This window comes from Harpia harpyja, chromosome 17, assembly GCF_026419915.1.
Source record: "Harpia harpyja isolate bHarHar1 chromosome 17, bHarHar1 primary haplotype, whole genome shotgun sequence".
Taxonomy (NCBI): domain Eukaryota; kingdom Metazoa; phylum Chordata; class Aves; order Accipitriformes; family Accipitridae; genus Harpia; species Harpia harpyja.
In genome coordinates, this window is record NC_068956.1 from 25,296,103 (window position 1) to 25,309,102 (window position 13,000).

At 37.6% G+C, this 13,000-nt stretch overlaps 1 protein-coding gene across 8 annotated transcripts in view; it reads left to right on the plus strand.

The window, feature by feature from the left end:
- The window catches only part of PAN3 (poly(A) specific ribonuclease subunit PAN3), an 82,889-nt gene that overhangs the window by 61,816 nt on the left and 8,073 nt on the right, over positions 1-13,000 (plus strand). For all 8 annotated transcript variants that reach the window (XM_052812274.1, XM_052812273.1, XM_052812272.1 and 5 more), the window contains 4 exons: positions 3,372-3,537; positions 3,970-4,057; positions 10,044-10,183; positions 11,006-11,135. In XM_052812274.1, coding sequence (XP_052668234.1) covers positions 3,372-3,537; positions 3,970-4,057; positions 10,044-10,183; positions 11,006-11,135 — 524 coding nt within the window. The remainder of the gene's footprint in view (positions 1-3,371; positions 3,538-3,969; positions 4,058-10,043; positions 10,184-11,005; positions 11,136-13,000) is intronic.

Here is a 13,000-nt window from a genome sequence, read left to right on the forward strand (position 1 = left end):
ATAAAATACCTTTTCCATTGAAAAAGAAATAAGTTGTGTACTTAGACTGTGATGAGGAGAAAGAATATACGAATATCGAAAGTCAGTGTGATGTTGTTAAGGTCAAAATATGTGACTAATAATTATCCTAAAATAACCTTTGCCAAAAGCTGCAACTTTTTCAAAGTAAATCCAAGTTTTCAATATCTTCAGGTTTTTTACAAAATGTAGTGCTGCACTAGTAGTTCAGAACCTTTCTGTATATTGAAAATTGGGAAATGTAAAATTGAAGCCCAGGTTTCCCTGGAGAAGGGGGAGAAATGAAGGCTACTGCATTTATCTTACTTTCAGTACTTTAATGCAGGAGCACCAAGCAAACACTGAACAATTCACAGTTCTCAATGTAAGAGACTGATTTACAGGCCTGAGAGGTTCAATGTACTAAGCAGCTAAATCTTTCATTGGAGTTTTGATTTTTTTTTTTTTCCCCCATAACTGTTTGATGAGAATTGCTGTTTGTTAGCATGCTTTCTGACAGTGTTCCTGATGATGTAAAACAGGTTCTACTGCCAGTGGTCCCAGCTCTTCCTTCCCACCCCAGGACTATCCCTGGCTTTATCCTTGCTCTGGGGAACTGAATTTCATTTGAATGCTTTTTTTAACAAACAAAAAAGAAGTATACACATGTGCACCAGTGCAAAGAGTACACTTTTTGTTCTGTTGAGAACATGATACCACAGAACTTAAAAATAAATAAATAAAAATGCTGACAACAATTTTTATCTTAATGTGGCAAGGAAAAATAATGGATAACCTGTGTTTTTGAAATGGCAGTTCTTACATTTTTAATCTTCTCCATTAGTATCTATGTTCTGCATCTCAGAGAGATGAAAGTAGTGGGAGAGGTCAGTCTGCCCTGCGGTAGGTGGGAAGAATGTAATCTGAAATTTTGCATGTTGTGGCTGTGGATTCAGCCTGTGGTGGGAAGCCTTTTTCAAATCAACCATGAAACCTCTAAAATACCACTTTTTGGAGTAAAGTAATTCTGATAAATTTTGTAACATTTTCTTATATTCTTGTGATGTTTTCCACTGTGTTCAGCACCGTTTGGAGAGCTTTCAACAGTGTGTTTTGCCTGAAGAGCGAGATTTTGGGTCTCATGTCCTTGGGTCCTTGCTCAAGTGCTATCTGTGGCAGGCCTGATGGACCTCATCGGACATACTTCATAGTCAGCATTGCAGCAAACTGAACTGCTTTTAATCTTGCTTGTTTTGAACAGATAGATATGTAAGAAGGCATTTCAAAATTCTTCCAACGTTCTAGCTTGTACCTTTAGTGTATGGGAACATGGGGTGCAGCCAACCAGTCTGAAAGCAGCAGCCTAGTTTGGCTGTAGCCTCAAGCAAGTCTTTCCAGTAGTAAAATAATGTTGTTGCTTGGTTGAGATTTTTCTGATAGCGGGGGAGAAGCTGTGTTGAACTCTGATCTTTCAGCTTTTTAGTGTATGTTGAATATTCTCTTGGTTACATGGCCTTTATCTGGAAATCAAAGGGCAAGTGCTGTTGTTTTGAAGTTGCGTGCAGAAAAATAACTCCCAAGTTTGGGCTTTTCTCTCTCTTTGGGATATTATGGCAACATTTGTGTTCTGGAAGTATTTATTTCACACAGATATAACTCTGTCTTACAGTGTCCATACGCATTCCTGTTAAACATATCACACACATTGCTGTTTACCAAATATAAAGTGTATTCTATAGCAAGTAGTAACTAGAGAAAGCCTCGACTAATAAAAGAGGTTATATCTCCTCAATCATTTTATATCATCATAATTTTTGTCATGCTGAAGAAGAGATAATCATGAGGGGAAAAAAGTTTGCTACGTGAGACTTCTGGTATGCTGGTTTGTGGGAAGTGATTTGCATAATGATTCATCAGGAGGCCAGAAAAAAACAAAGAATATCTCATTGTATTCAGCCTTCAGTAGACACGACAGACTTATTGCCATTTAAAGGAGTCAGTGTCTTGGTCTTTATAATCTAAACCAAAGCACTTTAAACCTGAAAAATGAACTAAAGCTTAAAAACAAACAAACAAAAGCTCAGAAATGAAAGCTGGGAACATTTCCAGCCCATCACCCCAAAATCAGTAAAATTTCTAAGTAAAAATTTTTCAGTATGTGTTTCATTTTTTTCACTCTTGCATATACTTGTGTATACATATGCAAGCACACACACACAAACTTATTTTGAGCAAGTGCACAAATGTTGATATGCTCCTGTAGGGAGAGTAAAAAAAAAAAAAAAAAACCCAACAAAAACCAAAGAAACAAATGTTTGGAGGAGAGGAGTGCAGTCAGTTTACAACTGAATTGGATGCTTACGTGATTTTACTGAATACTGATGATATTACTGGTCTCAAAATTAGCAAAATCAGTACTGAGGCAACCTCATGAAATCCCTATCACGTTTTGTAAAATTGAGATGCCCTGTCTTACTCTGGATGTATTTTCTTCTACTTCAGCTTTGTGCCGTGCAAACAGTAGCAACTTCTTTGTATTACATGCATCTTACTAAAAATAACATTTGTTATCTATACCTTTATTTTTTCATCTCTGGCTCAGTATTACTCAGAAACTGTTTGCAGTGTAGAATTTGGGTGTGTGTTTGCAAAGAATTAGTTTTACTTTTGAAAGGAGGACTGTAAATCCATTTGGAAGAGGAGTGATGCATTGCTTTCAGATGGCCCATTGAACAGGGGTCATGCCGTGATGACTTGTCAGGGAGCTGGGTCACAGCAGAATATACTGCTGAAGTGAAGTTGTGTTCAGTGATGTTTAGCCTCCAAATCTTACAGTCTGATTTGCCCATGTAATTTGAAACTAGCTTGGTTTTTTTTTTTTTTGTCTTATCAGATGATAGAGAATGTTTAATTTGTAAGCCTTCCTACAGTAAAAGAGGTAAAATGGGATCTGTTGCAGCTGTTGTGGTAGATGCTATTGTTTCAGAATACTGGCATTTTTACTTCTGAAGTACCTGCATATTTGATGTACCACCCACTTTCAGCAATTTCTAACCAGTGCTCCTTTTGTAGTGATTATTCATCCTAAACTTTAAAAATCAGCATGGTTTTCCTAGATATGAGAGTGAAAATAATAATGCCTAATGAATTGTCAGCATTTTAAAATTTGGTGTCCTTCCAAAAAAACCCAAACTAAACCAAACAAAAAAAATCCCCAACCCCAAACCAACCATTAAAGCACAATAAATATGTCTTTCGAGGACTGTTAAGAGTTGAATGAAATGAATGTGTGAGTTAACTGTATAATTCAAAATGTTCTAATGTGAATTTTGCGCAGTAACCTTCTACTGATGCTTACAATGTTTTACTTCTAGGTCAGCATGATGGACCTCTACCACGGCAGCATGCTGGATTGCTTCCAGAGTCTTTGATATGGGCGTACATTGTGCAGCTCAGCTCTGCGTTACGGACTATTCATACGGCAGGACTGGCGTGCCGAGTGATGGATCCAACAAAGATTCTAGTAACAGGCAAAACAAGGTAATGAAAGTGTTTGTTCTCACTGTGTTACTGTGATCTGTATTCGTGGTAGCTGCTGACTGTGCACCTTTTACAGAAATAACAAAGTCTAACTAGAAAGTTCTGTTGCTTTTAACTAGCATGAGAAATGTGCTAAAACTTGTAAATTGTTTTTAAAGTTCTTTTTAAACATATTTTGGGAAGACTTATGCATGATCCTCAAAGTATTGTTCAGATCCACTACTGACAATTTAGACATTTGCTGATTTATTTGTAAACTGAAGACTGTTGCATTTTATCAAATAGTAAAATTAGTATTTTCTGCCTCATAGTAATTTGCTGAGTACTGATGACTTTTTTTGCATATCAAAGCATCCAGTGAATGCTAGAGGAAAAATTGAGTAACAACAGAATTTAATGGCACTTCTTCATTTTCTCGTCTTGTTCCTAAAGGTTACGAGTTAATTGTGTTGGAATCTTTGATGTTTTGACATTTGACAACAGTCAAAATAATCCACTGGCATTAATGGCTCAGTTTCAGGTAAGACAACAGCGCCAGAGTTAGGTTGGTGACTTGGCATGAGGAGTATTGAAAAGCAGTGTGATTCCTTTTGGAAGACAAATATTTTAATTAAACTGTAGTCCAGTATATCCTATCTCTAAATGACTGTATTTTTTCATTCCTGATTTGATCTTGGTTCTGCCAAGCATTATTCAAATTTGCTTGTAATTTAGAAATATGAATGCTCATTTTGCTATCTTCTGCTTCTAAAATTTCAGCAAACTCACCAAACAGGTTGAACTGTTAGTATTTAACAAACTTAAGTCAGAAATGGTTGGAAATATGAATTTCTAAAGGAAGGAGAAGAAAAATCTTACATTTAGTGTTAGAGATCAAAAAATAATGGTTCAGTAACAGTTTTTGCTTTGCTTTCTCTTTTGTTATTTTAACAAAAATAACTAAGTGTTGAATACCTGTTCACAGAGGAGTAAGAGATCTTTTAAATAACTGCACTTAGGCCTTCTCCTCGCTCCTAAAAGGTTCTAGTGTATCTTTATTTTAGGCTCCTAGTTTTAACGTGCTCTCCTGGTGTTCTCTGAAGTGTGGACTCGGCATAATTCCTGAATTAAGAAGAATCCCTTTAGATTTAACAAAATCTGTTCCACAGTCATCTGGAGCATCACTGTGTACAGGAGTGCTTCTTTCCCTAACTTCCCCTCAGGGTAAAGTACATTGCTTCAGCAGTCATCACATACCCTGTCCGTACTGGGAGTGAAAGACCACAGCAGGGAGTTGGATTTAATTTATTTTCATTAATTGAGCTTATTCAATGTGAGAAAATTGTTCATTCAGAGTCTTCCAGTAATAAATGAAATGTTTGAACTTTGGCCAGGCAGAAACTAGCTTATTGGAGACCATGTCCTAGAACATAGCAACTTTTTCTTTTTTTGAGTGATACAGTAAAGCAATTTTCAGTGTACTTTGAGTAGTACATCAAAGGATTCCCTGCTCCCCTCCCCCAGCTACATATCAATGGGCTTTTGTTAATAATTTAGTGGAAAACAGCTGAGAGAAGATAGGAATACATGCAAGTGAGAGATTCCATGCCTAAAAGTGTAATGAGATTTTTTTTTTTTTTTTAAATCTAAATACTTCCTTAAATTTATTTTAATTGCAGCTGGGAAAGAGATCCTCCTGAGGTATTATGACATTCAAGTCATTTTAAAGCAAAACGTTTAATGTACTTGGAGGTACAAATCTAAAAATACTCACAGGTACATGAATCTGTCAAAAGCATTTACCACCATAGCAGCCCAACACTTGGCAACTAACTTACTTGGTAATGCCTAGTTTTGTTTAGGGGGATATTTATGCATGTTTTATACATTGTTAATATCCAAATTGTTGAGGTATCACAGCTAAACCAGAAAAGAAGTACTCTTAAATATATAGTTTGGAAGTTCTAAACTAGAGTTAGAAAATATAGTATTGCCTTCTTTTTTGTCACTTCCTCTAGAAGGGCAAGGCTTTCACTATCCATTTTGTTCCTTCAGAGATTCTGGACTGAGTTCATTCCTTGAAATTCAGGAGTGATTTATCATCCTCTACCTTTGTTTGCCCTAGCCAGATAAAATTACAAAATAACAGCTGCTGCTTGTCCTTTTTCCTCTCGATCCATGACCCAGTTCCTGAATTCCTCTGGGACTCCTGTGACTGTTAAAAATGTAGGTTATCTCTTGGTTAGCTGCCCAGCTAATATGCACTTCCTTGTTGCTGTCTTCAATGGAGGAAGGTGTTTTTGTTAGTGTTTGTCACTTTCTGGCTATTTCCCATTATTAATATAGATAGGAAAGAGTTTGGCCAGAACAGTGAGGGTCTATGTAAAAGGAATGCAATTGTTCTTTACAATTTGTGTTAAACACGTTAATTTATATGATCATTTAAGAGTTAAATAAAGGCAACAATAAGGGAAGCTAAAAAGAAGTAAATGAAATATGAATGGCCACTTGCATTAAAAACAAGGTGTTAAACCTATATAAATTCCAGCACATCACTTCCCACCCCCCAATCCTTAAGTCCTGTGTCAGCCAATTACGAGATACAGATGGGAAAACTGTAAATGGTGATGTAGGAAACAGTAAAAAGGTTTAATAAATATTTCTGTATTTGGAATAAAATGAAAGTGAGTCCTCTCCATACGAAATGAAGAGAAAACATAAGTTTTATTGATTTAACAAGGGCTATAAGGTTACATTTGCTCAAAGTAAATATTTTTAATTTAGCAAACCAAAATAACTTTCCCATGCACCTCCCCAAATTTAAAGAAACTAGCTGAAGAGGCATCTGAAGTATTAATGTTGACTTTTGAAAAAAGAAATAATAAAAAAATCTGGGAACTTGGAGGCACTTCTAAGGGCAATTCCAGAACTTAAAAGGGTAAGTTAATCCACAGAATTGTGGAGTGGATGAGCTGATATTGATCCAAGCACAGCAGTAGAACAGGATAAACAAAAGAGTAATGGCGGTTTCAAAGAGTTTATGGAAAATGGATCTTGTCAAAAATAAGATTTATTTGACTAGCTTACATGTCTGGTTAATAAAGCCAAGTGTATAAAATGCTGAGGTATCTCCAGGGCATTTGGCGTAGTAGCACATACCTTTTTAATATTAAAAAAAAAAAAAAATTATGCAGAAGGGAAAGGGTACCTGTTCAATTAACTTTTAAATTGCTCACTGACATAGTTGAAATTCATTTGATAACAGGGAGACATTAATGAAGAGGGCTGTTTCTGTGTTTATCTCCTAGGGGCTGGTTTTTAGTCTAATGCTATTTTAATATTTCTATCAGTGAACTAGATGGTGATAAAATCTTTGCTAGCAAAGCTTTCAGAAGATAAAAAGATAGGTTGGTACAGGTTACAGTTATGAATTGAGTTCCTAATTAAATGGTCATTAGTTGCATGCAAGGTACATTTTTGAACAAAAGGCAGCCTCTACTTAAAAGGTGTAAAGTTTTTCCTTGAAAGTATGACTTAATAGTCACTGTTGATAGTTACCGTAGGAGAAGTCTTCTGGCAGGTCTGTGGCAAAAGGAACTGGTGCGATCCATAGATACATGCAAAGCATGATATGGAGTATAAACAGGGAAATGATCATACCTAATGTTGATCCGTACCTTGCGCTGGTCAAGGCTACTCCAGGAATACAGCATTTATTCCTGGTGTCCCTGCTCCAAGGAGGTCTAGTAGTTCTGGTGTGCCTCCTTTAACCTTTCTCTGTCTAAAAGCAGGAAGAGCTGAATCTGTCGATGTTTTCAGATGGGAGGTTAGGGCTTAACAGGCATATGTGGATTGCTTCCTTATAGAAAGGATTGGGAAGAAAAACTCGAACTTGTGGGAAGTTGTGTACCCTGTCTGCATGGATCGAGTTGGTCAGTGGATGGTAGTTTTTGTCCCTTCCAAAATAGGAATCTGACTTCCATAAATCCTGATCTTTATGGGTCCCTTCCAACTCGAGATACTCTGTGATTCCCCTATCACACAGGAAAATTACTGCCTGTCTTTGTGCACTTGTAAAACTTTAAACATTGGGCATTGTAATAACATTTTTTTTTCAGGGTTTCAGCTGTCAGTGAATAGTGAAGCACTTCCAGAGAGCAATTCGGCTCACTCAAAATCTGAATTGTCTTGCAGAATTACAGATATCTTAAATTGATCAGACTCTTAACTGAATCGCTTGAAGTTTAAGTTCCTAAAATTAGTGGGATGAATCCAAGCCACTTTTGCAACTAAAACAAGTTAAGCATTGACTAATTTGAAATGTGTGTGTTGGAGGCTGCATTGGTGTGTTGTATCATCTCTGCCAGTTTTTCTATTAGATGTAATTTTCAAAACAAACAAAAATTAAGGTTGCGAGTCAAATGCTCAAGAAACCAGAAGCCTGAATTTAGAATTTCCTGGCTAAGGAAGACTCTTTCTCAACCATTTTTAAAATCTAATGCAATCTGTATTATGAAAACACCTATGTAAAGGAGGACTGCTTTTTCATAGGGTCTTGCCTGAAGTTGTTTATTTTTGGTGTCTCAGGGTTGTGTGATAATAGAGACTTTATATAGGATACATCTTTATGAATTACTAAAAGTTGGAAGGTGTTAAGTGTAAAATAGGGGACTGCAGAAAGAAGAAAGATTGTGGTTAGTACAAATACTTATGTATTTCTTCTAAGTCTTTTAGAGAAAAAAATAGTAATAAAAATGCCATTGTGCCAGGTGACACAAGTCTCTGTATAGATACTGCATCAGAAAGTTTCCTCTGTTCAGTACTATAGTAGTGTCCTCTGCTGCTCAAATGGGCTACTTGGTAGTGGAAGCAGGTGGGTTCCCACCAAAATGGGGTTTGTTGCTCTGTTTCACTTCTCTTTACCAAAATACAAAGGAACATTGATACTCAGGAATTCCAGGTTCCTTAGGAAATCGAGTCTCACAAGTGGTAGTCCCATCTCCTTCTCCACCACTTTGTCCTCCTTATTTCTGTCCCATTTTCCACATTCTGTTTCTGTCTTCATTAGCACAAGAGTACCATGCTTTTTAACTTCTGCCATGTTGCGTATCCATGTTTAAATTGTGCCGCTTAATCATACGGGATATGGAAACACCGGGGACATTGAGAGACCTGGAAGGGTTTTCTTTACTCTGTCCCTCACCACCTGGGAGATGGGGCTGCAGGAAAAGCTGGAGGCAGCAGACATGGGTACCCCTCTGGGTGGAAGAGCTGTGAGGGGCTGTGGCACGTTCACCATCACAGCACTTTTCTAAAGCTGCCAAATTCTAAACAGAACTTTTAACGTTGCAGTGCTGTCAAATTTTTGGCCTTTCTTACAGAAATGACAGAAGGTGTATTCCTTGTATGACTGCGTTCTTTGCTAAACAGCATTGCCTTGCTCTAGACTATGGAGCTGACATTCTTGATGATTAGTAGCTTTGCTTTTTTACTTTTGCAAAAATATCTTACTGTCTCAGAAAAAAACTCGAAAATACTAAATTTGTATCTCTAGCTGACTCTTAAATTCAGTCTGAAGCAGGCATCCAGCATGAAAAGCTGCAGTTGTTTCAAGTTTGGCCAAGTTGTGTGCAGCTGAAAGCTTTTTTTATGGAAAGAATCGGGGCAGCTTTTGCTATGAATGTCATTGTCTGCTGCTAAATTAGGCTCCTGTTTTTAGGAGTGGGCTTTAAAATCTGGTGTAGCTTTTCAAAATAATTTCTGGTGGCTGTCTATTAAAATTGGCAGAATTTTCTGTTGTGGCAAAGCAGCCTGTATGCAGCATTCCTCTTTTAAGAGCAGTTCTACTTTTAAGGGAAGTGTTCAGTAACACTAAGGATGTCTTCATAAAACGTGATGCTGCTCAATTTGTCAGCCATACAGGCCTGTTCCTTTCTACTTATTTCAGGCACTTCATATCTTTTCACACTGGCTATCAGAAATGAAAATCTTTGAGGTCTTTGTTAAAACAGAAACATCATTTGCTAGAGTCTGGTGTGGATGGCCAGTGTGAAGAGATATGAGTCCAGCAAATACTGTTTCTGTTTTAACAAATAATCCTTGACGGGTATTTCTGCATCTTGTATTGAGAAGACTTGCTCTATTTGCAACCAGCTCCTTGACTTGTCAGAAGTGAGCAGGTGGGTGGTTAGGAGAACCTCCTTGCAGAGCTTCTGCTCACTACACAAGAGTTCTCTCTGGTACTATCCTTAAGCTAAAAATAGGTAAATTTTAAGCATTCGAAGATAAACATAGTACTTAGAAATTGCTAGGTATCAGGACAGAAAATCAGGACAGATATTCCTCTGTACATTTTAACTACTGTATCTTGGACAGTCCTATCGAACTGTGATTTGGATAGTGCTTATTTTAGTTGCTCAAATTCTTCTAAGGTTATTGAAGAACTGTTTCTTTTTAAACACCGTCTAGTACTGTAGGTAATGTTTATCTACACTAAGAATCTTATCTGTGTGTGTTTTCCCTGTTAGCAAGCAGATCTGATCTCCCTGGGGAAAGTTGTGTTGGCTTTGGCTTGTAATTCTTTATCAGGAATTCAGAGAGAGAATTTGCAGAAAGCAATGGAACTGGTGACAATCAACTATTCCTCTGATTTGAAGAATCTGATTTTGTAAGTTTGCTTAATAAATCTTTCAAAGGAAATTACTACTTTTTTTAAACATAAAAATGAAAATGTCATGGTATTTTTAGATGCAAGTAAGATTAGGGATGTAACTACTGTCATTGAGTTGTCTGCACAGTCAATGCGTTGTTAAACATTATACTTTAAAATTCATTTGTATAATGTGTATTTTCATGGTATATCTAATGAAATCAATATCCTTTCTTTACTAAGTGCTGTTAAAGCTCATAATAAGAATTAGGAGCTTAAACAAAAAAAGCATTTTAAGTTGTCTTCAATACTGGGCTTCATTGCCTATTATCTACCATAGTAATATGCTAGCCTTATCTTACAGTTTCAGAAGGTATTGAGAAATAGGCACATTGCCTTTTTGACCAAAGGGTTAAGTGCTAGTTTTTCTTGGCTGCACATTATTTTGTGGTGTTCTTTAGTATAGTCAGCCTTTCTCCTCTTGCAGCCTGAGAGGGAAAAGTAGAAATCTCTGCCCCCTCCCTCATTTGAAAAACAATTGCATTACAGTCTGAATCTTCACGTCTTCTCTCTTTTAGAGTATGTTCTTGCTGAGTGGGGTGAACTATGCAGTTCCATAAAAGTACACTCCTATCTTGTATAAATAACTGACTGGATGTATGCATGCAAGTTAACACACGTTTTCTTTGTTAATGTCTTTTTTAAGAAACGCTGCAATTGTCAACTTTGTGTATTAAATAGACATAAGGGTCAAATAGTTATAAAATCATAACAGGATGATCTCTCTGGCATTTGCAGCATGTTTAAGTAATCTTTTTGGGGGTGGGGATATTTTGGCAGGTATTTGCTGACCGACCAAAACAGGCTTCGCAGTGTAAATGATATCATGCCTATGATTGGTGCACGATTCTATACTCAGTTGGATGCTGCTCAAATGCGAAATGATGTTATAGAGGAAGATCTTGCAAAGGTAAATAATTTAGTAATTCCTACAGGAAGACCTATAGTCAGTATTCCTACAGCTGTACCTTAAAAGGGAATGTTTTCTACTGCTTTTTTTTCCTTTTGTTTGTTTAGCAACCTAAGTAATCTGCTGCAGACTTGAGAACTCTGAGCAAAAGGTATTGAAAGTCCAAAAGCTCCAAGAACCACTAGTTTTAGGATGTCCTTAGCTGGGGTTTAACTGAAGTAACATCTTCATGTCCAACCAGCAGTCTTGGGGAAAAGGTGTTTTCTATAGAATGGTTAAAAAGTAGTGTTCTGAGTAAATAAGGCCACGTATGTCATCACACACTAGATCATGTAGTTTGTGCTAGAGGTTATACAGCAACAAATGTTGCCTTTAAATTCTTGGACAGATTTGGATTCCAGAGTCCCTTTACTTATCTCATATGTTTTCCTTTCCAAATGAATGCTAGATCATGGAGGTAAAGGCTGCCATCCTCAGTTTCCCTGAACCGTGCACCTCTTGCTGTGGGGGTCTGGTTAGTCTATCGAGTTCAGTCAAGCTATCAAGTGCTGGCTGCAAAGGAAATATGTACTTTGTCCCATGTTAGTGTGTATTTGTTCAACAGGAAAGAGTGAGTGTCTGCCCATCAGAAGCCACTGATCACAGGACGTTCTAACAAGACTGAGATACGTTACAGAAGGCTTTCATGATGCTGGAGATAGTTGTGGGATAGGGTATTAAGTTTTGAAGGATTTAATCAAGTCCCGTGACTCCTTTCCATTATATGCCCTCATTGAGATATTTTTTTTATTTTAAGAGGCAGTAGACCAATGGTTGGGATTCTGATGGACTGGTTCTCTTAATTTCTCCACCGTTGGCTTTTTGGATAACGGTTTTCCCCTCCTTAGTGAAAGATAGTGAAATCTATCAGACGCAAAGAGCTGTAGAAGAGCAAGGCAGTATCTGCTTTGGGTGCAGAGCTCTAGATGACGGGTGCCCACTCTATCAGAGTCAACCACTACTCCTGCTCTGAGGATGTTTAAGATCATTTCTTGTTAAGGTGGCCCAATGTGCCTGTGCAAATTTGGGCAGGTGAACCTTTTCCCATAACAAAGATGGAGATTGTCCTGTAGTCAGCATTAAGCAGTCCACATTTTCAGTCAGGTTGTTTGTATCAGTTGCTCATCACTGGCAGGTGAGCAAAGCCACTACAAATCCAAGGTGTTGCATAGCCCACAATTTGGAATAGCTGTTTACCTGGCAGTGATAAACAGCAGTTGCTAATTAGCTGTTATAGTATAACCTGTTTGTTCTATCTCATCCTCAGTAATATCTGAGCTACAGTATCCCTTAAGTCTAGCCTTGTACCCTCTCTTCATTATTGCCCCAAAGCAGATTCTTAGGGGAGAGTATTAGAACAAGACTATCATGTATGATATTTTTCCTCATATTCTCCAAGCACACAGTCATCTGTAGCCTAGGGGCTTCTGATGCTGGAAGTGGTTTGTATGTAGTTAATAACTTTTGTTTTCTTGAAGCCATGAATATTTTGTTACTCCCGTAACGCTCACGTTTCACATAGCAGTGACCCCATTACATGATCCCTTTCCTTCCTCACTTTAATATTCCCATCATCTATGTGCCACAGCATCCAAAGCCTCAGTTTTTTAAGTCCTCTAATCCACTCTGTAGAAGAGCTCCCTGCCTTACAGGCTACCAAGCCTGCAGAGAGGCCACCTGGAGACTTAGTGCCAGTGTTGCTCGTCTGTGTCACCATTGACTGGAATCTGCAAGGCAGTGGCATTTGCCCAGATGTGGTTTTGGCTTTTGTGTATTTGGCCACACACCAAAAAATTATTTGGAGGTTGTATAGACCTCTGCTAGCT